This window comes from Lytechinus variegatus, chromosome 1 (genome assembly GCF_018143015.1).
Source record: "Lytechinus variegatus isolate NC3 chromosome 1, Lvar_3.0, whole genome shotgun sequence".
NCBI lineage: Eukaryota > Metazoa > Echinodermata > Echinoidea > Temnopleuroida > Toxopneustidae > Lytechinus > Lytechinus variegatus.
Window position 1 is genome coordinate 4,879,902 of NC_054740.1, and position 20,081 is coordinate 4,899,982.

The following is a 20,081-nucleotide window of genomic DNA, read 5'->3' on the forward strand; positions in this document are numbered from 1 at the left end:
GTCACTCACTATTTCTTTTGTTTTTTATTGTTTGAATTATGCAATATTTTAATTTTTATGAATTTGACGATTAGGAACTCCTTGCCTGAAGCACAAAATGTTAAAATAATGGAATTTCACGTGTTCAGGGAGGAATGAAACTTCATTTCACATGACAATGACGAGAAAATAAAAATATTTCATATTTAATATAATAAAATACAAAAGAAATAGTGAGTGATGTCATCAGTTCCCTCATTTGCATACCGACCAAGATGTGCATATAACTGTTTTGTGAAATGAAGCAAAACTTTAAAATGTCATAACTCTCTTATTTTACATCCGATTTTGATGAAATTTTCAGTGTTATGCTTGTTGAATTTTTCTTGTTTTATTCAAATCAAGTTTTTGTTGGGGTGGACTTGTCCTTTAAAGTTGTTAACATGAAATTCGTTACGTCCCACTGTTTTTACAACCTTTGAACTTTGGACTCAATTCATATGTCGTACACGCTGACTTAATGCACGTATGTCATCTACACTCGTCCGTCTATCTCCCCCCCCCCCGCGCTTTCAATTACTAAAGAAATTCCCCGGATAATGACAGCAATAAAAAAATAGCCAAATAATTGAGGAGCTAGATATGGCGTATTGCTTAAATTTGAAAAAAATCTACAATCGAGCAACAAATTCGACATTTTTATTACAAAAATCAAATTTTGTGATAGATTTTGACATGATTTTAAAAAAATTATATCCTATTTCAGTCTCTATTCCAATACTTTTCCTTTTTTCTTCTTGGTCATGACTGGTTTTTTTTGGAAGGGGGGAGGCGGGCAAGAGCCCCCAAGTCCCCCATCTGTACGGCGCTGTATCCAGGACGTCGGCAGAACTTGATGGTGCAATGTCGGGTAGACTAATACTTGCAAATCTCAGCTCTCGCCAGTATCTTGGCCACATACATTAATCAGAGTTTCTTATCGCAGTTTTCAATTAACTAAACAAAACAGATAGAAATGAGAATTTGGATATTCTCATGAAGAAGAGTGCGAAGAGTGATTAAGGCAAATGTTTGATTGATTTACACAGGTGCAGGCCATAGACGTATTTTACAATCGATGTAATTTTATTTATGGCTGATGTATTATAGACCACGCCCCACTCCATGCACTCTCTCTTCCTCTTACTCATCTACTCTCTTTAGCTCCACACACTTGCAAACAAGTAGAAAATAATGGGCCTCTCTCCCCTCATCTCTTGAAAAACTGAAACACCGACATAGTCTACACCTCACATGCGCACACAGAAGCTAACATATCCTGCAAAATAAAAGAATAGATTTATTGTTTTAAACTAATTGATCCTTCAATACACGAAATAATACAAAGAGACTGAGAATGAGGAATGAGAGTGATAATTCAACTCAGCATTCAGCAGTGAACCCTTTTGTGGGACTAACGTTCGATTTATCACTTACTTTGCAAGTATGATACCGACAATGTCATCAATTTGGAATGCAAAGAAATGTTAGTGTCATTCCAAACTGTGATGGTGATTTCTGAAAATATTGACGCGCGTAATATGGACGGTATGAAAATGACTAAGGAGAAGACTCGCTTACTATTCTATTGGTACATGTATTCTTTCATATCGAATTTCAGAAACTTTTCATTCCACATGGAACAGGTTTAATCATCATTGAATTTTACTTTAAAAAACAACGATTCTGTTCTACCAAATAAACGAAAAATTAAAGATATGACTTTGAATCGCAAGGTCGGGGGTTCAAATCCAACAGTAACACTCGCGTCCTTTTGCAAGGCGTTTATCTATATTTGCCACTCTCTACCCAGGTGAGTAAATGGGTACCCAGGGGTGTTTCATCAATATTCCTTGAATGCTCGAGCTTCCGATCAGGGTAGCCGTGCTAAAGCCGGGGTAATAGTATAAAACACTTATAAACATAATTAAGCGCTATATTCATATGTAATGAAAAAACGTAAGATACCCTCTCACTCACACATTTGCATATTGTCCATGTTAGGCATCATAATTGTTGTTCAGTGAAATGAGAGAAAAAAATACCTGTGAAGTTTGTATATGCCCGTGCTTTTTTAAATTTCTAATTTTTATTGAATTACAGTGTTCATGTTATATTCTTTTCTTTATTATTAAAAACCGCTTGTTTTTTTCAGGGCAGATGTTGCCTACAAAAAAAAACTTGTTTAGTCGTCAATAACTACGAAAACTAAAAAACTAATACTTAAAGGATACAAGAAGAAGGCTTATATTTTAGCGGCAAGGGCAAAGTGCAATAAGATTATTGAAATTCTGAAATGACAACTACCTGTGTGAGGATATAATATTCATAATAATGGTGAAGGTAAATCCTTTATTCATATTTCAACAGATATTCCTGAATATTGTCCTTGTTTGTGTCTTTTCATTCTGCCTGCAATGCACACCTTCGGCTTTTGAACTCCTTGTTACTGCATTAACACGAAAATGATGGAAACATTAATATAATAGAGGTGAAACATAATAAACTAATTCTATTTGACAACAATGTAGGGCATAAAACGGCAAATTATAAATAATATATATATGTTTTTTTACAATACTGAATGACAACAAAGATATACAACCAACATCAACAGGATCTATACAGATAACGAAAAAAGCTAGGATATGCCGATTTTTACGGGTAAATTATCTATTTTTCCATTACTAAATGCGATTGTCCATGAATAATCCTCTATGGATGGTAGTTTTGGCAAATCCCCTCGGCCACATTTACAAGATGTTTCCACGTCATTTGGTTTATTCGTCCAACAAATTCTCGATGACATTGTCCTTATAGGAAAGAATGTACGGTTACGCAGCAGAACCGACGGTTGTCTTACTGCGATAGATGTACCGACCGTAGGATCATCAGAAAAGGATGTTGACGATGACGTCAAAGATGAGGACAATGGAACCGTTAACGTGACATTTGGCGACGTCACACTAGTTCTTACTGTACTTTCTGTGCTATTTTTAGAAAATCGTTCTGTAGAAACCATGTCATTGGTTGAAATGGTTGACGTACTATAAAATGGATATTTTGATGAATCTTGATTTGTTACAGATGCAAAAGTTGGGTCAACCATTGCCATATCTGGAGAATCGATTGTCGTAGTATGAATCGCTATGTCAGTTATATTTGTATAACCAACGGTTGGTTTTGACGATGATGTTGACGATACAGAGGCATTTCCGGCAACGGCGTTCGTGACGCTGTCGACAGACGTTGGACTTATCATAGTAGTAGTCGGAATTCGTGATGAAGTGTTATTTTTTAGTCGACGATGATCTGTTGGTTTCTTAGTTAACTTTGTTTTCGATCGAGGTGTGGCAAAACTTGTTGCACCAGACCTGAAATCAGTTGTGGACTCCTCGACGGTTGTGTCTTTTGTAGGTGCTATCTCTGGGACATGCGTCAAAATGTATTCTATATCAGTGACAACACTATACCTGTCTGTCGTTGGATGTGGCCCAGTGGTTACACCTTCTGCAGAAGGGGAAGATGGATAAGGTGATGACTTGATTGTCGTCTCTGAATATTCTCTAGATGGGGAGAGTTCAAGCGTTTCTGAGGTGACAATACCTGTCGTGATATACCTGTCATCAACTGTTGTTGAGATTTTCAAAGATGGTGTCTCTGAAGAATACTGTGTGTGTTGCAGTGTAGAATTGGCTAAAGGTGTTGTTTGTTCGGTTGTTACATTATCCTCAACATTAGCGTCTTGAGAGTGAAGTTCGGTCGTTGCATACTCTGTGATTAAGGTGCTTGGCTCAAATACAGACTCAGTTGGAGAAAGTTTTGTAGGTTGCATTTTAGTTGAAGATGCTGTTATTATTGCAATGCTGTTGGTTGATGGTTGTACTTTCATCGTGGCAGTTTCGCTTTTCGGTAACACTGTTTGATCTATTAAGCGTGCGATCGTCGTCATTTTGTCAAATTGCGATATGCTCTTTGTTGTCGGGTTGGGCGTGTACACCGTGGTGTCTGTTCTGATAGATGTACCTACGACGGGCGTGTCTGTTTTAGAAGGAAGTGTGACTGTTGTAGGAGCATTCGCGTTTGTCAATGAGGAGGGACTATATGTTTCAAAGGCAGGGGTGTCAGTTATGAAAACGGGCGTTTGTGATTTCGCAGAAGGCTCTTTTGTAGAAGAAGGTATTTCTGGCGAGTCCTCTAAGGAAATGGGCGTGTCTGCTTCGGATGTAAGTATGGCCACAGTAGAGGTATGTAGGTGCGTCGCTGTGGAGGCAATTGGCATTTTAGAGGTAAGTTTGTCGGTAATGTTGATGGGTGTATTCGATTTCAAGGACGTTTCTACGGTGGATGACGGTGTTTGTGAAGGACCGTCTGTGGGCATAGTGAATGTGGGTGAAAGTGTATCCATGGATGTTGCCATGGAGGACATATCTGTTTTAAGGGTGGATGTGTCAGTTTTTAAGGTGACCGTTTCCGATGTAAATATAGACGCATTCATTGTAGATGTACGTGTGTCTGGAGTGGAGGTAGTTACTTGTGGTGTAGACTGGCCCTCTGTGGATGTGGGCGTGTATGTTTTGGATGGAATTATTGTTGCTACTGGGGTATGCACGTGTACTCCTGTGGAGAGCATGAGTGTTGTAGGTGTTGGTTTGTCAGTTGTTAGGTTTGTTGTTTTTATCGTGAAGAATTGTGTGTCTTGTGTGGAGGTAGTCGATTGGGGTGTAGAATATTTATCTTCTCTTTCGCTGGGCGTGTCTGTTGTCGAGACATCTTGGACAGTTCTGGAAAGTGACTCGTGTGTATCAGAAGCGTGTATACTCAAAGTAGAGTTGGGCGTGATCAAAGAAGAGATGGGCGTTTCCGTAGTAGTGGTGGGTGTTCTCGTAATAGAGGTGGGTGTATCAGAACTAGAGGTTGGCACGCTCGAAGCCGAGGTTGGCGTGCTAATAGTAAAGATATGTGTATCCGCAGAAGATGTGTGTGTGCTAGGACTGGACGTCTGCATGTTCGTAATAGAGGTGGGTGTGTCCGTTTTAGAGAAGGGTGTGTTCCTATGAGAGGTGGGCGATTTGGAGGTAGGCGCGTTCGTTGGTGTTTCCACGTTAACCGTAGAAGAAATTGTTTCTGTTGATTTGCTTGATGCTACCGTCGTGGTGAACGGTGTCTGGGGTACAGGACCTCTCCCGCCAGGCCTCCACCACCATGGATATCCTGTCGGCAGAATCTGGAGGAAGAAAAAGAAAATATCCCATCACGATATTTCAATGGATAGCATTCCAAAACAGCATTGAAAACTAGGATTTCGGTGGGCACGACAGGGGTATCCAAGAACCATTTCAATTGTTTGGGGGCAAAATCCATTCGGTCCTCATACGGCCCTGCACGTAACATTATAAGGAACATGTACAGATTTCTTTTTGGAAAGCAGTTAAAAACAAGAAGAAAATCTACATGTTTTTATTTTCAGATAATACAGGAAATATAAGCCTCTATCCCTGTAACAGTGGACATGGCCGTATGCAGCGTTTTTTTTTCTTCAAAACATTTTTATTTTATTATTTTCCCACAAAAATTCGATTGTGCACTAGATCTTTCGCTGCCAACCATAAAATACAGAACATAAATAAATGGTCTCTAGTGAGCTAGATCTCTTCACTCCCTTGCATGCTTATGATTTCGAACGTTTTACGTACTCAGTGGTAGAAAATTCCCGAATTATGAACTTGCTTAATGTTCCTGAAACGTTTTTAGAAATATAAGAATTGAATGTGAACGCACCCGTCTTTGGCAGTTGTAACCTGTGTAACCTGGGAGACAAATCATTTGACCCGTATTGGGATCGCAGGTGTACCGGTCATAGAACGTAGGAGCTCGGCAGTACACTTGACATAAGTCACCGTAATAGTCTCGTTGACAGTATACAGAATACCTCAAACCCAGTCTGTAAGTAAGGAAGCAAAAGACGAATAATGAGGTGGAAATCGAATCAAACCGAAGAGTGACAGATGTAAGGGGCATTGTCGATTATTCCAAACCTTTCCCACCTCAATCAAACAGGAAATTTAAAGAGTGACAGATTGAGGTTTTTTGTACAGTTAAAGACCAATCAACCCTAAAATATCCACCCTAGCATGACAATTGAATTTCATCAACTTAGGTTATCAAAGAATAAAAGAAAATGTGAAAATATAGGAGAAGTAAATTTCTTAACTTAGTGTTCACCTTGAGTGGGTTCCGTAGCTATTGGAGACAAACACTTCGTTGACAGGTGAATGGAGGCATTTCATATTATGTTACGTGTCGTTCATAAACAACAACAAATTATAACAACAATGTACATAATGAAAAACAACAATTATAGTGATAAAATCATGTCAATATTATATACTATACTATAATACTAATTTTGTTCTTTTTAATGAATTTGGAAATGAATACTGAATTGAAAAATAATACAACAACCATGGCAACTACTACTTCTACTTCTATTACTACTACTATTACTACTACTACTACTACTACTACTGCTACTACTACTACTACTACTACTACTATTACTACTACTGTTGAAGTTGTAAATAATAATAAGACGATTGAGATTGATAAAAATGATCTTATAATAGTAATAAAAATGATAATGATAATAATAATAATATATAATACTACTAATAATACTAACAATGATAAAGATAATGGCATTAATAATCCTGATAAATGCTCGTAGTTTTATATATCATTGAGTCTATTATTCGTATAATAATCCTTTATTCTATTTTATCTTTTTTGTGAGAATATAAATGAAAAAATGTCCGTGGAATGGACTTGGTAAAAAATGGACAATATGAATCTGGGTGAAAAAAATCATTATCAATATTTTGAACCTCGATCAAATTAAAGTCCCATACTATTATAAATTTGGGAAACAATGTGCAGGGTTAATTGTCCTACGGTCAAACTAGGCTTAAAGGGGCAAACCCTGTAATCTTCTTAAATTGTTATGTTATAAAAAAAAATCGTTCATATTCTTTATGATTAGATATTTTGTTATACTTTCTTTGTTATTTTGTATTAAAAAAGATGCAGAAACAATAAATGAAATGAAATATCCTTGCCTTACACCGTATCTGACAAGAAACCAATAGTACCACCTAGCGTTTACTTCCGTCCTTGCTGGGCTGAACTCCTTAACAACTAATGTATACTCGATCACCGGATCGTTACTATAGCCCCACTCACCGACGTCTTTCACGCTAATCGTCACTCGAACCCGACCCTGTACGTACGATAAAACATTGAAAAAATATTTATTCAATAATGAAGTACAAACAAACGTCTGCAGAGTGTTGACGCCCTCTACGTTCGTTCAGATTGAGTGCTGAAGTCTATTAATGACCATGTTTCTAGATGTACAATAGCATACCCAAATTAAAAAGGGGATCTTTACCTTGTCATACGCTGAACGTATAATGAAGAAAGGTATGATCATGGAGGTGAAACAATATAGTATTACAAAAAAATAACAAGTGGAACGCTTCTAGCAGTCTCGCCTGCATTGCACAATTCAATGTAGCAGCAATGCCGACTTTGAAAACAACTAATGAATATAGATATTCAAAAGAACACGATTCATATATGACAATAAAATACTATAGTCATTGACCCTAAATAGCATTTGACCTTGATAATGTGACCTAAGACCCGTGCAAAACAAATGATACTTGGTTGTTCTTATATGTCCAAGTTTTTGATGGCAATTCAACAATACCCATAGACAAAGCCAAAGTTCATTGACCTTAAATGATCTTTGACCTCTGTCATATGACCTGAACGCAGGATATTCAATGATACTTGATTACTTATCTGTCTAAGTTTCATGAACTAGATACATAAACATTCAAGGTTATGATAGCAATTCAACAAATACTCCCAACATAACCAAAGTTTGTTGACCCTAGGTTTGACGTTTGCCATGTGACCTGAAACTCGCACAGAATGTTAAGTGATACTTGAATGCTCTATATGTCCATGTTTCATGAACTAGATACATAAACTCTCAAAGTTATGATGACGATTCGACAAATAACCTCAACATTGCCAAAGTTCGTTGACCCTAAATTACATTTTACCTCCGTCATGTGATCCGAAATTTTGTCAAAATGTTTAGTGATATGCCATTATCCTAATGTCCAAGTTTCATGAACTAGATTCATAATCTTACAAAGTTATGACGACATTTCAAATACTTAACCTTGGTTAAGATTTCGATGTTGAACACCCCCAACATGATCTAAGTCCATTGACCCTGAATGACCTTTGACCTTGATCATAAGACCTGAAACTCAGGCAGGATGTTCAGGAATACTTGATTAACCTTATGGCCAAGATTCATGAACTAGGTCCATTATGCCTTTGTTATTAACCTTAGTTAAGATTTCATGGAGACTATATAGTCATAGACAAAACGGCATGTATGTCCCTTTGGAAGATAAGCTAATGGCTTGAGTACCTATTCTGGATGAATAAGAGTTATTCTACATTTCATACTATTTCAAATCGCTCGTAACGATCGTGAATAAATCTAAAATTCTCGTAGTTGTGGAAGTACAATTTTTGTGTCACTTGAAATACCTTATAAATCTCTCTTTTACTATTGACTGATATAGGTTGATTACTGATTTTAAAAAAAAAATACAGGGTGCTCTTGCTCCATGTTGAAAAACAAAAGGATTTGAAAAGATACAGTAAAATTAAACAAGTAAAACGCTGACGACATAAGAATCAGTAAGGAATAGCAAAGGTTTGTCATTTATTATAAGATATTTACTTTTAATATTTGGCTCTGGAACAAATAATAACATCGTAAAGATGTTATCAAAATATTTTATTGTTGTTCTCAGCTGCTTCATACTGGATACGTTATTACAATATCTAAAAATAACGAAAAAAAGTTTACTTTTTTTAGGAAGCATTAAATTTCATAACATTTTAGAGATGAGGTCTGAAAGTTTTTCCACGAATACAAGTTGTTGTATGGATGTTGACAATGACAATGATTTTATTTCTTGACGACCCCTCCTGGGGGCATGGAAGAAATATAACAACTTATTACAATGGCAATAATAGGCATGAGAAAAATACAATGGTAACAAAAACAAATAAAGAAAAAAGAAAGAAAAAAAAATCAAACATGATAACATATGTACAATACAAGATCAATAATAGAAACGGGCACAAATTAACCACCCCACCCCAGACATGCCAGAGGGTATCTGGAGACCGGTATAAAGACATACCCCACTGAGCATAGGTGGGCACAATTCAACAAAATCAGAGCTCTTGTTAGAAAACGTTATTGAAAAACACAACATTGTTATTTGGATCACGTTTTTCCCTTTTTTCACCTTTGAGAAATGCTATAGAAAGCTCTGAATTTCTTAACATTTTTCAGAATAACACCAGGGGTCGATCCAGGATTGACAAGTTGGGGGCAATGAACATTTTCAGCCAATTGGCAAGCAAAAAGTCAGAGGTAAAGGTCATCGCCATTCCACTTTTACTATCCCCTAAAATTAATTAGATATAAAAGGGGGTCTGATGGGGACAACGACCACACGGCACCCCCCCCCCACACCCGATCTAGCCCGTACTGTATGGAGGGGCTCGTGACGACTAATTAAAGCATAACGCAATTCACATTCTGCTAGCTATAGAAGCGTAGGCCTAGTCTTGCCTGACCAACTAATTGACCTAAAATTAATTGTCCGCGGTTTTTTATTGCCCAGTACAATTAGTTTCGAACAGTTAGAATACACAACAAACTGACCTTATTTTGATCTCTTCTTTTCTCTTCGCTTCGGCGCATTCTTATTCGATTAATCACACTACGGTCCCTTCCTACGGGCAGCAACTTGGATTGTTCATCAGGTCGGGGGTTCGATGCCAGAGCTCTGGCTAACTGCGGGAGAAGGCCCCGTTCATGAGGAATGGGGCTAAAGCGGTTCTCGGATAGACTAAATACTTGATGTGTGACAACCAGAAAGACCGCTAATGAGATACTAGACATTTTCATTTTCTTCACAGGATAGCAGTAAATGTCGATTAAATACTGGCATAAACGGAACACGTCGAGAAAACATTTAAAAAAACGAGAGAAAAGAGGCCTTTATATACTTAAACATGATGCTGCGAGCCGCCTCAAAACAAACAACGTTTACGTGACAGTAGCGACTATCATCAACAACCTGTTTTGAAGCTTTTCTTGTTCCTTCATTATTCTTCATTAAAAAATATGATAATTTGGCATTTAATTATCACGAGTCAGAACAATAAAAAATTCAATCCCCACAAAATTTATAACTTTTGACTGTCATGTTCAATAAGTCAAGTGATGTCCTTTAAGTCATTAAGAAATTAACGCCTGGTGTACCAATCAAAGACGAGTCAGGTGGCCCGGAAGCTATCACCTACATAATGACACCTGTCGCGTTTCATTTCCGTCGAACTTGTTGCCTTGACAACGGATGCACCTGACATGAAGCGTGACGTTCTGAGTGCATATCTGACCAAGCAATAGAACAATATTTAAAAAAGACAGCGAGCTTGTCGCTCGGATCATCTTGTGGCACTAAAAAGTACAAAGCAATTTAAAATAGATAATGAATGAGACTTTGGGCACGTCTGTCATCGAATTTTAAGTTGGACATGAAAGGAAGATTGTGGACAACGATCGGCACGTTCTCTCTTACTGAAGATTGCTCTTGGTTGAATGAGAAGCTTAGTGATTTTTAGTATGGTGTTTTATTTATATATCAATACAAAGGGCCTTTCCATAAAACATACATAAGAATCATTTGGTTCTTCCTTGTAACAATTTGACCTGCTGCTTGTGATATACATTACTAGTTGCTATTAAATCTCTTGAAAGCTTTCAGTCTTTCGAAAAAAAAGAAGATCTCTATTGAAATGACATATGCGTAAAGGTATAGTTTGAAATGTTTGTCAACATATTCATTATGAAGTTTTCGCTCCGCAACGTAAGGAGGAATCAAGAAGAACATGGTAAATACATTGAAAATGCCCGTCAAATGGTAAAAAACAGTTAGGAGGTCTTCGTCGAAAAATGATGAACCGGAACAGAGTTTCGTCAGAAGCTTCCGAACTGACCCCCAAAAAATGCAAATACATGTATGTCATTTGTCCGGAGTCAAGGAAGGGCTGTTTTGATTTTTCAATTTTCGAAAAAGACTTCTTGGTTATTCTTTGTTACTGAGGTCATTTGACAATACATTTTCTCTTTTCTTGAATCCTCGATCCGTACATAGCCGTGCGAAAACTCGCTATTGGGTGATAGATACCAATTTACCTTCCAATCAGGAATGTTGATCTGAACTGGATTCGAATGACCACTTGGAAATCTTGATGGTAGATAAAAAGGTTCAGCCCCTGGTTGTATTATTCCAGAATGCCATCTCCCGTAGTCACATAATGGATCGCCGGTTGACGAATAGTGGAAACTACGGATAAAATGAAAAAAAAATGTATATATATTTTCTCACCAGCATAAACGTTATAATATCAGGATAGCTACTGGCAGTGGTGTACCGTGGGTGGCGGCGGCATTGGGGCACCATCAAAAAATTGAGTCACTTGTTTATCGCGCGAAGCGCGCCCAATAGCCAAATATACTGACCAAATAGAGATATTTTAAGGACTGTGCCATTAAAAGAATATGTATCTCACTTATCATAATAACACGGGCGCGAAGTGCGAGCTGATTTTTTTCAGATTCAGACCTAAAAATGGATATTATAAACAATTTTTTTATTCGTGATATATACCTGTCTCACTAAACAAACAATGCGAGCGCGAAGCGCGAGCTGAAATTTTTGTATATATTGACCCGAAATAGGAACATTGTAAGATTTATTTTGTAGGGATCATGAAGAGCCATACATATCCTGCCATAGTCATCTATGCGAGGGCCAAGAGCTTCCTCATAATTTTTTTTAATTACATCTTACAACAAGTCATGAAGCAACTTTTGTAGTCATTGGAATCCCGGGTTAGAATCATGAACATGATACGTTTTTCATGAATTGATTGCGAGCGTGAAGCGCGAGCTGAAAATTTCAAAATTCAGACATGAAGAGGAACATTCTAAGGATTGTTTGTAAGAATCTATGAAGACTATGATGTACTTTAATAACCGAATGATGCGAGCACGAAGCGCGGGGTGATTTTTATACTCAGACCAAAAAAGGGGACATTTTAAGGACGGTTTTTAGGAATTCACGAAGAGCAGATTATCTCACCAATCATCTCACTGATCAAATAGCGCGAGCTAAAAATTGTACATATTCAGAAATAAAAAAGCTAAGTTTTGTAATCATGATATGGAGCAGTCTCACGAGACAAACAATGCAAGCGCGAAGCGTGAGCTGAATTTTTTATACATTGACCCCAAACAGGGATGTTTAAGGATTATTTTTTATGAATTCATAAAGAGCACACATATCTCACCATAGTCATCTATACGAGCGCCAAGTGCGTAATGAAATTTGTTTGATAAAGTTATGAAAAAATTCTCACGTGTTATAACACAATATAGTATAATATAGTATGAGATAACATAACCTATATAATATAATATAAGATAATATAATATAGTATAATATAATATGATATAATAAAATATAATATAATATTATTAATATAATATATAACTTCCTTTCTTCCCCACTACGTTTCTCTTATCTTTTTCTCTCTCTCTTTCTTCTTTCCCCCGTTTTTTTTTGTTTGTTAGCAGATGGGGGCGGGGGACGCTAGGTTCAGCTGTCCCTGAAGGAGATGAATGAATAGATGACCAATCAAAATTGAAAGGTACTTAAAAACAAATGATTGTCTGCAACATCATGGAGACCCCCCCAAAAAAAATAATAATAATAATAATGAAAATAAACGAATAAATAATAATACAAATAAAATGAATGAATAAAAAGAGAACAATGCATTTTGAATCTCTGAATGTCGAAGTCCTCTCTCACATGCAACTAATTAAAGGCTTCATTAGCTAAAAAGTGCTTCGTAATTTAATATCAATTTTAATTACCTTTGAAATTGATGATGGTTATTGCATATTCAAATCTTGTAAGCCGGCCCAACCGATAACTGTTTTTTTTTCAATATCATTATTATTTTGAAAAAAAAAATATGCATGTTAACGCTGCAGCTATCCTGCAAATTTTTACAAACAACATACAACATTCTACTACCTAAATGAAATGTTACAGATTGTCAATTTGCCAGGAGTATAATGTGTTTCTCATTTCCTCTATATCCATGCATCACATTTTATCGGTCACCAATGAAACCTTTCTTTTCACTTTCTCTTCTTTTCCCCTCTATATTCATGTATGCCGTTTATAATTCTCCTCAAGCCTAGTTGTTAATTTTATTGACATAAAATTGGCCACTGGAAAACATTCTAATCTAAGGACAAACACCCGAACACACAAGCCTAATAACATCATCACCACAGGCTTATAAAAATAAGCAAGAATATATTTGACGTATGATAATTCTTTAAACGTAAAATAATTAATATAAATTATGCTGGTTAGACTCCTTTGACATGTCATTCAAACAGATTTTTAGGTTGAGTAGTTTTAAATTCCATTTGCAAAGTAAACACTTTCTTGAAAAGTGAATGACTGACAGTTTAAAGTGGGTCACTTTTATTCATTTATTTATTTATTTCATGGTCTTTCTAAATGTGTGAATTTCCTCGGACTTTATCATGTTTATACTACACAACTGTTTTATCATATGCATCATCCCTTCCTCACTTCTTCATCTTATTTAACCGTTTATTACTTTTCCTCTTATGCCTTCATATTTTTCTTCTTTAAAATATGCTGTGATTCTATCCGATAACATTCCTGGCTCTTTAATATCTTGACATATAAAACGCATACCGGGCATGGTGGCTCAGCGGTTGAGCGTCCGCCTCATGAACGGGAGGTCGTGGGTTCGATCCTCGGTCGAGTCATACCAAAGACTTATAAAAATGGGACCTTCTGCCTTTTTTCTTGGCGCTCAGCATTTAGATTGGAGAAGGGTAATAATAAAATATTATGTTATGCGGGGCCCGCTGGCAGAGCAGTTTCCTAACTGAAGTGGCTACCCTGGGTAAATAAAACGTTATCATTACTATTATTATTACAGAAAAAATCGCACCCTTCAAATGCAAACATGGGGGGCCTTTCTTTCTCGTAGGCCTACATCTATTCACCCTATAAGAAGAATTTTTGACACCTCAAGAATGCAGTTAGCTATGGGCCAATGTTTCACCATTTTATTTTTTTTAATGGTGCATACATGTACCATTTAGCAGTTCAGGGAGACAACAGGACGCAAAACATCTCAAAGGGTGCATTTTAGATGCAAACAGGAAACGATGTTGCATTTTCACCTGTTTTTTTTTTACCTAGGGTGCAGGATGTTACAGGTATGCCTGGATAGCCAATAAACGTTTACTGAGTTAACTTTGGTAGGGACGACGCCACTGACATGCTGATGTGTTGCCATCCCTATCGAGGTTAATTCAATAAATTACGTTTCTTGAAACAATCTGGTATTTCCTCCATCTAATACTGCCGCTTCAAGTTCTTTCTTGTTTTAATCATTATCATTATTCCATTATTTGAACATCATTATTATGTTCGAATATAACAATATTCCGCATGGGCAATTACTATGCACAGACGGTTGGCGGTGCACTCTAAAAATATTGGGTAAAAATATTCCATGAGGGTAATTATGTGTCCAACCAACATTGGTCATCTCCTTTGGGGCATTTTTATTTATCCAGTGTGATGAAAACTTTGCCCAATCTAAAGTGCTGCTTATTTTTTAACCTTACTGGACAAGATGCTTCCCGCATTGGTACCTACCCAAATAGGTTGGGTGTAATTACCCTCGTGCTTGCTAAAATTTAGATGGAGCACCTGTCACAAAAATCTGCTCATTTGAACCATGAAATATCATAATGTATTGAAATATGAACTAGGGACAGTATTTGGAAAAAATATGGCCCCCGTTCAATGAAACTACAACCCCAATCAGCGCCCAGGAACATGTCACACAATGATCTTACCTTGAGAGGTGAGAGACGCAGATCTGGAACTCGTAGTAACACGGACTACATTGCCCATCCCTGAAGTTACAACAATTATTACCATATAACCTGCTGACTGGATTGAGAAACTGACCGAGTCTTAAAGACAACACCGCTCTTCCATCACACCTTTTGGCAATCTAGAGGGATGAAATTAAAAAAATCCTTACAATTATATATTTTTTGGTAATATTGAAGGAAAAGTCCATCCCCAACGAATAGCCGATTTCGATTAAAAAAAAGAGGAAAATCCAACAAGCATAACACTGAAATTTTATAGAAAATCAGATGTAAAATAAGAAAGTTATGGCATTTTGAAGTTTCGCTTAATTCCACCAAACATATGCACATCCTGATGAAACCACTCACTATTTCCTTTGTATTCCTCATTATGAAGAATGAAATATTCTATATTTTTTCCTCATTGCCCTGTAAAACAAAGTTTTGTTTCTTTCTTAAATTTGGAATTACCATTGCTTTAAAAGTTATAGTTCAGTCAAGTTGGTTCTTATTGTCAAATCTGTAAAAAGTGAAACATTGTACAATTCAAGCAATAAAAAAGAAATAGTGAGTGAGAGACATCATCGATTAGCATTTTTTTAAGCCATATAATTCGTTCAGGTCGACAAATATAATATAAATTGATAAAATAAGCCTATAACATAGACATCAGTTATCTTGCTCTGTATGCCAATATACTGTCTGTTATCTGAATTCTCGCTTTTGTTTAAACGCTCGAGACATCATTGGCGTCGTCTTATTCATATCACGAAGGAAGATTATGATGTGACTCGATCATCACTTACTTCAGTCTAGTGGTGGATTACCAATTCCCTTTTCCTTTATTATCTCATTATTTCTTTTTCTTTTGGGGATGCCCCAAACCTCTCCCATTGCTCTCTTCATTCTGCACAGTCATTCAGTCCTTATTTTGTGCACTGTGACCATGATGACTTGTTCCAAAAGTAACCCATAATCTCGTAGTTCTGACTTTGCTTGTTGGAAAGTTTGTATTCCGATGGTGGACCAAGAATTACAGTGACGACGCTGCACTCAAAACATTGAGAAGTGTTCAGACACACCTTTTTGACATAATTAGTTCAGACAACATATGGATTGTTACATCAACAATTGAAAGGTTGGAGGAGTGACAACTTTTATCCAAATGTTACATCCAATCTTGCATATGAGCTGAATCCAACATTTGAACTGTAAGGTGGAACCATTTAAAGTTATAAATGCAACATTTACACAAAGTTTTCACTCCTACCTTTCAATGGTTGGTTTAAAATTTTGATGCAGAAATCGGCTTTCTTACCAGAAGAGGATCGAGCTTCAAGTTTTCTCTACATCTTCTGACAAACACCCCAACCCATGGTGGATATTATGTGAAGTGAGAGACATTCCCTTATACGAATTTTATGTTTTCATAGATGGAGAACAAGCGAACAAAAAACACATAACTTTACCATATCTGCGGGGGCAATTGTCATGATTATCGTAAAAGAAATGACTATTGGGGCTAAATTAAAATATGGACGGGATATGCCTCTTTCTATTTCTACGCTGCAGTGAAACATTTTAGAAATAGAAAGATGCATATCCCGTCCATATTTAATAGCCAGCGTTCACCTCTCCAAAAACTCTCCAGAAAAAAATAAAATGGATCGATTGTTTATCATTGACTTAAGTGGGTTTTTCAACGTATAGATGTAGGTCAGTAGCCAGAACAAAAACAGACGAGACAGGAATTAAGCTTTCATTTAAGAAAATACATTTAGGTACCTTAATCATTTCCCTTTTCCTTCCAAGTATCGCTTCTTAACACATTGTGTTTTAGACATGGAAACAATAGCAAGACCGTAGAAAATCAACTATGAACTTTTCTTTGACCGACGGTCCAAAAAAAAAACTTCATTAATGTTTTCAATTCGTGATCAATAAAATGTGCACCGTCAGGACTGCTCATGGTCACGGTTATCCCCCCTAAAAAAAAAAGCCCCGCTGATTTTAATAAACATTGAAGAATGAATTCAAACACGCTTATGCTGCAAGTTCATCAAACTCGAACGTAAAATAAAAAGTAAAAAAAAAATGCATTTTATGTCAAAAGGTTATGCACAGTAGTACTTGATTAATTAAGAGAGCCAATACGCCTTTATATACGCACCTATTATTTCTTGGCCATATGAAATGTAGCCGGCCTATACAATATTTAGAATTTGTAGAATTTATGGCGAAGAAACTCTTGATTGATTCATATTTTCTTTTAAATGTCTGGATGTGAAGGAATGAGTCAAACATGTTTAAACAGGGAGAACCCCCAACCCCCCCACACACAAACACCAGGGGCGGCGGGGGGGTCACAAGAGGGCTGGGATGATGTCGCCTCCGAAATGCTAAAACTGCCCTGGAAAATTAAAAAAATTCCCCTGAAATTTCACAGTCACTGCAATGTTTACATGGTTAAAGCTAATTAAATGTTGCAGATTTAGCTAGCAAACGCGTTGTGAAAAGTAGACACTGAAAAATAAACGAAAAATCATATATTTTTTCCACACATCAAATACCAATAAAGAATGAATTATAACAAGTATACTCACATGCAGAAGGACAACAAGAATGAGCAGACAGTAAAATAGTTTAGTCCAATTAGTTCCAGGCATGTTGAAGACTTGTGATTAGCTCGTCCGGTGAAAGCTATTACTTTAATATCAAGGGCAGTCAGTCTCGAGTCTGCAGGAGAGTATGAAACAGATGAGGAGCCTAGTGATGTGATGTGGGATAGCTCGTTTAATGGTCTTGTTTACCTGAGGATTCCTTTTTTAGATTTCAAATATGAAATAAATGTAGGCAAAGATGTCATCTTGGTTCAGACTTGCCGTCTCTAATTTGTTGCGATTAGTGACAGATATGGATTGCGGGTATATGCCGTGACCACCTTCCGGTAAAAAACGGATCGGTAGGCCAATAAGACATTAAGTTGGTGATAACAGATTAGCTAAGAGTCACGGCTTCCAAAATCAATAATGCAGTAGGCCAATAATGGCGGATTTCGAGATAAACGTTAAAATTCCCATGCTTTTCTTTCATGAGCAAGTCTTACGAATCAGCCACTATATAAGTTTCCTTTAGTTGTTCTCTAACCCATATCCGGGAAGTCAATGTTACGCAATCAGGGCAAACATGGTCAGGGTGACCATCGACCATGGGGTGACCAACCGTAGGAGACAATAATCACAAAAAATAATGCATCTTGAATCTCATTAGAAAATAATCTTCAGATATTAGTAATAGTATACTATTCTGTTCGCTCTTAAAACGACTCCTTATGAGAATTCAAATAAAATGTGCTCATCTATCGCTCCTTGGCTATGACAACACGTTTCAAGCCCTCGAACGAGTCGAGTAAGTAGTCAACAAAGTTTGTACCAAGCCAAAAATACAATTTCCCCGGGTGCATGGATGCACGCCTTGACTGAACTAGTGCAAACGTCCATAACCTTGCTTCCTGTCATCAACATCCTTGCGGAAATAGACCCAACAAGATCATCCAAAGAGAGAGAGAGAGAAAAAACATAAATTCGCTGAGAATGGCTTTTATTTATTAACAGAGTCAAGGGTGACGACCCCGATTTGCCGATATTTCGATTGGCACAAGAGCTGCTCCTTTTTCAACAACACAAGTCTGAAAAAAAATCCCGGTTGATAAAATAATTATTTAGCCGCAATTCGTGATAGAAATGACCTTCGCAATGGCAGATCGGCACGCGAGGTGATTATCACGGACAGGGGTGATTCATTCTAAATTGATAAACTATTTTTCAGGGGTGTCAGTACGTGAGCAATATTCTTCTGAATTTCAACAACTTCATAAATCACTTAATTACTCCAAAGCCTCCTGTTTAAAGTCCGAAGCATCCTCAAACCTGATTTAACTATACCCTACCTTATTAAAAATCCTATTTGAATAGTCGCAGAATTTAATGTGACTTTAACCAGACGTAGTTCTTTGAGAAGTTTTGGGACTGAAGCGCCCCACCCCCCGAAAAAATAGTGTAGAGTCACGGATGTCGATCTAAGTTTCGGATTTAATATCCTCAATTGAAAAAAAAAATAACATGAAAAACGTCCAAATCCTGAAAAATTGTATTTCTAATATTTTAATGTCAAGTGCATTGGTTTAATAGTGCTATTCGATGTTTTTACAACCATATTTTTTGCATTGAATACTAAACATTCTTTAAGTTGTCAAAATTATATATATCGACACATGCTAGTATATACCTTATATTTCATTCAAAGATCTCTAATATTTGGAAATATATCTCTTCAGTTGAAAATGGGAATTTTCAAATCTTTCAAAATCTCAAAGTCTTCTATTTGACCAAAATCGAAATTCGGCTTGGTTACCATGGTTATACAATTCTGAAATAATCAGCTCTGTTCATTTTGCATCAATTTGTATCGATGCCCCCAAGGAGGAGGAGGAGGATCGAGAAGAAGAAGAAGAAGAAAAGAAGTAAAAGAAATAAAACAAAAAAGAAGAAGAACTTAAGAAGAGGAGTTGGAGAAGGGGAAAAGATGGAGGAGGAGAAGAAGAAGAACAAGTATACAAGAATAAGGAGGAGGAGGGTGAAATATAAGCGTCCCCTGCTGTAGCACGTACAGCAGTGGCGAATTGAGCCAAAAGTTTAATGGGGCCATATATGAAGCAAAATTTCCAAAAAGTCGCTAGTGAGCAAAACAATTAATTGGCCCTCTAACACACAAGCTAATACGTGATATATTTTGACCCCCCCCCCCCACTCTGGGGTCGGAACGACCGCATGCGTGTTCCCAAAATGTCCAGTAAAGGGGTACTTTTTCGCGGGACAAGTCCGGC

At 36.9% G+C, this 20,081-nt stretch overlaps 1 protein-coding gene across 2 annotated transcripts; it reads right to left on the reverse strand.

Moving 5' to 3' along the window:
- Positions 1-1,295: 1,295 nt before the first annotated feature.
- LOC121411439 (uncharacterized protein PB18E9.04c-like) lies at positions 1,296-18,699 on the reverse strand. 2 transcript variants are annotated; one of them, XM_041604214.1, is made up of 6 exons: positions 17,800-18,699; positions 15,176-15,336; positions 11,384-11,534; positions 7,134-7,294; positions 5,800-5,962; positions 1,296-5,245 (listed from the first exon to the last, which is right to left on the reverse strand). In XM_041604214.1, exons 1-6 carry the CDS (start codon positions 17,860-17,862, stop codon positions 2,660-2,662), a joined length of 3,285 nt encoding a protein of 1,094 aa, XP_041460148.1. In that variant the 5' UTR covers positions 17,863-18,699; the 3' UTR covers positions 1,296-2,659. The 2 variants fall into 2 exon arrangements, with proteins under 2 accessions (XP_041460148.1, XP_041460223.1); XM_041604289.1 differs by lacking the exons at positions 11,384-11,534; positions 15,176-15,336; positions 17,800-18,699 and adding an exon at positions 9,845-10,250.
- Positions 18,700-20,081: the final 1,382 nt, after the last annotated feature.

What these genes read in the sequence shown, in the direction of transcription:
- LOC121411439 (XM_041604214.1), bottom strand. Translation starts at nt 17,862, where the DNA reads ATGCCTGGAACTAATTGGACTAAACTATTTTACTGTCTGCTCATTCTT. An exon ending in TGCGTCTCTCACCTCTCAAG is followed by an intron (nt 11,535 to 15,175) that starts GTAAGATCATTG and finishes TTTTATCCGTAG; the next exon opens with TTTCCACTATTCGTCAACCG. An exon ending in TCAACATTCCTGATTGGAAG is followed by an intron (nt 7,295 to 11,383) that starts GTAAATTGGTAT and finishes TCGTACGTACAG; the next exon opens with GGTCGGGTTCGAGTGACGAT.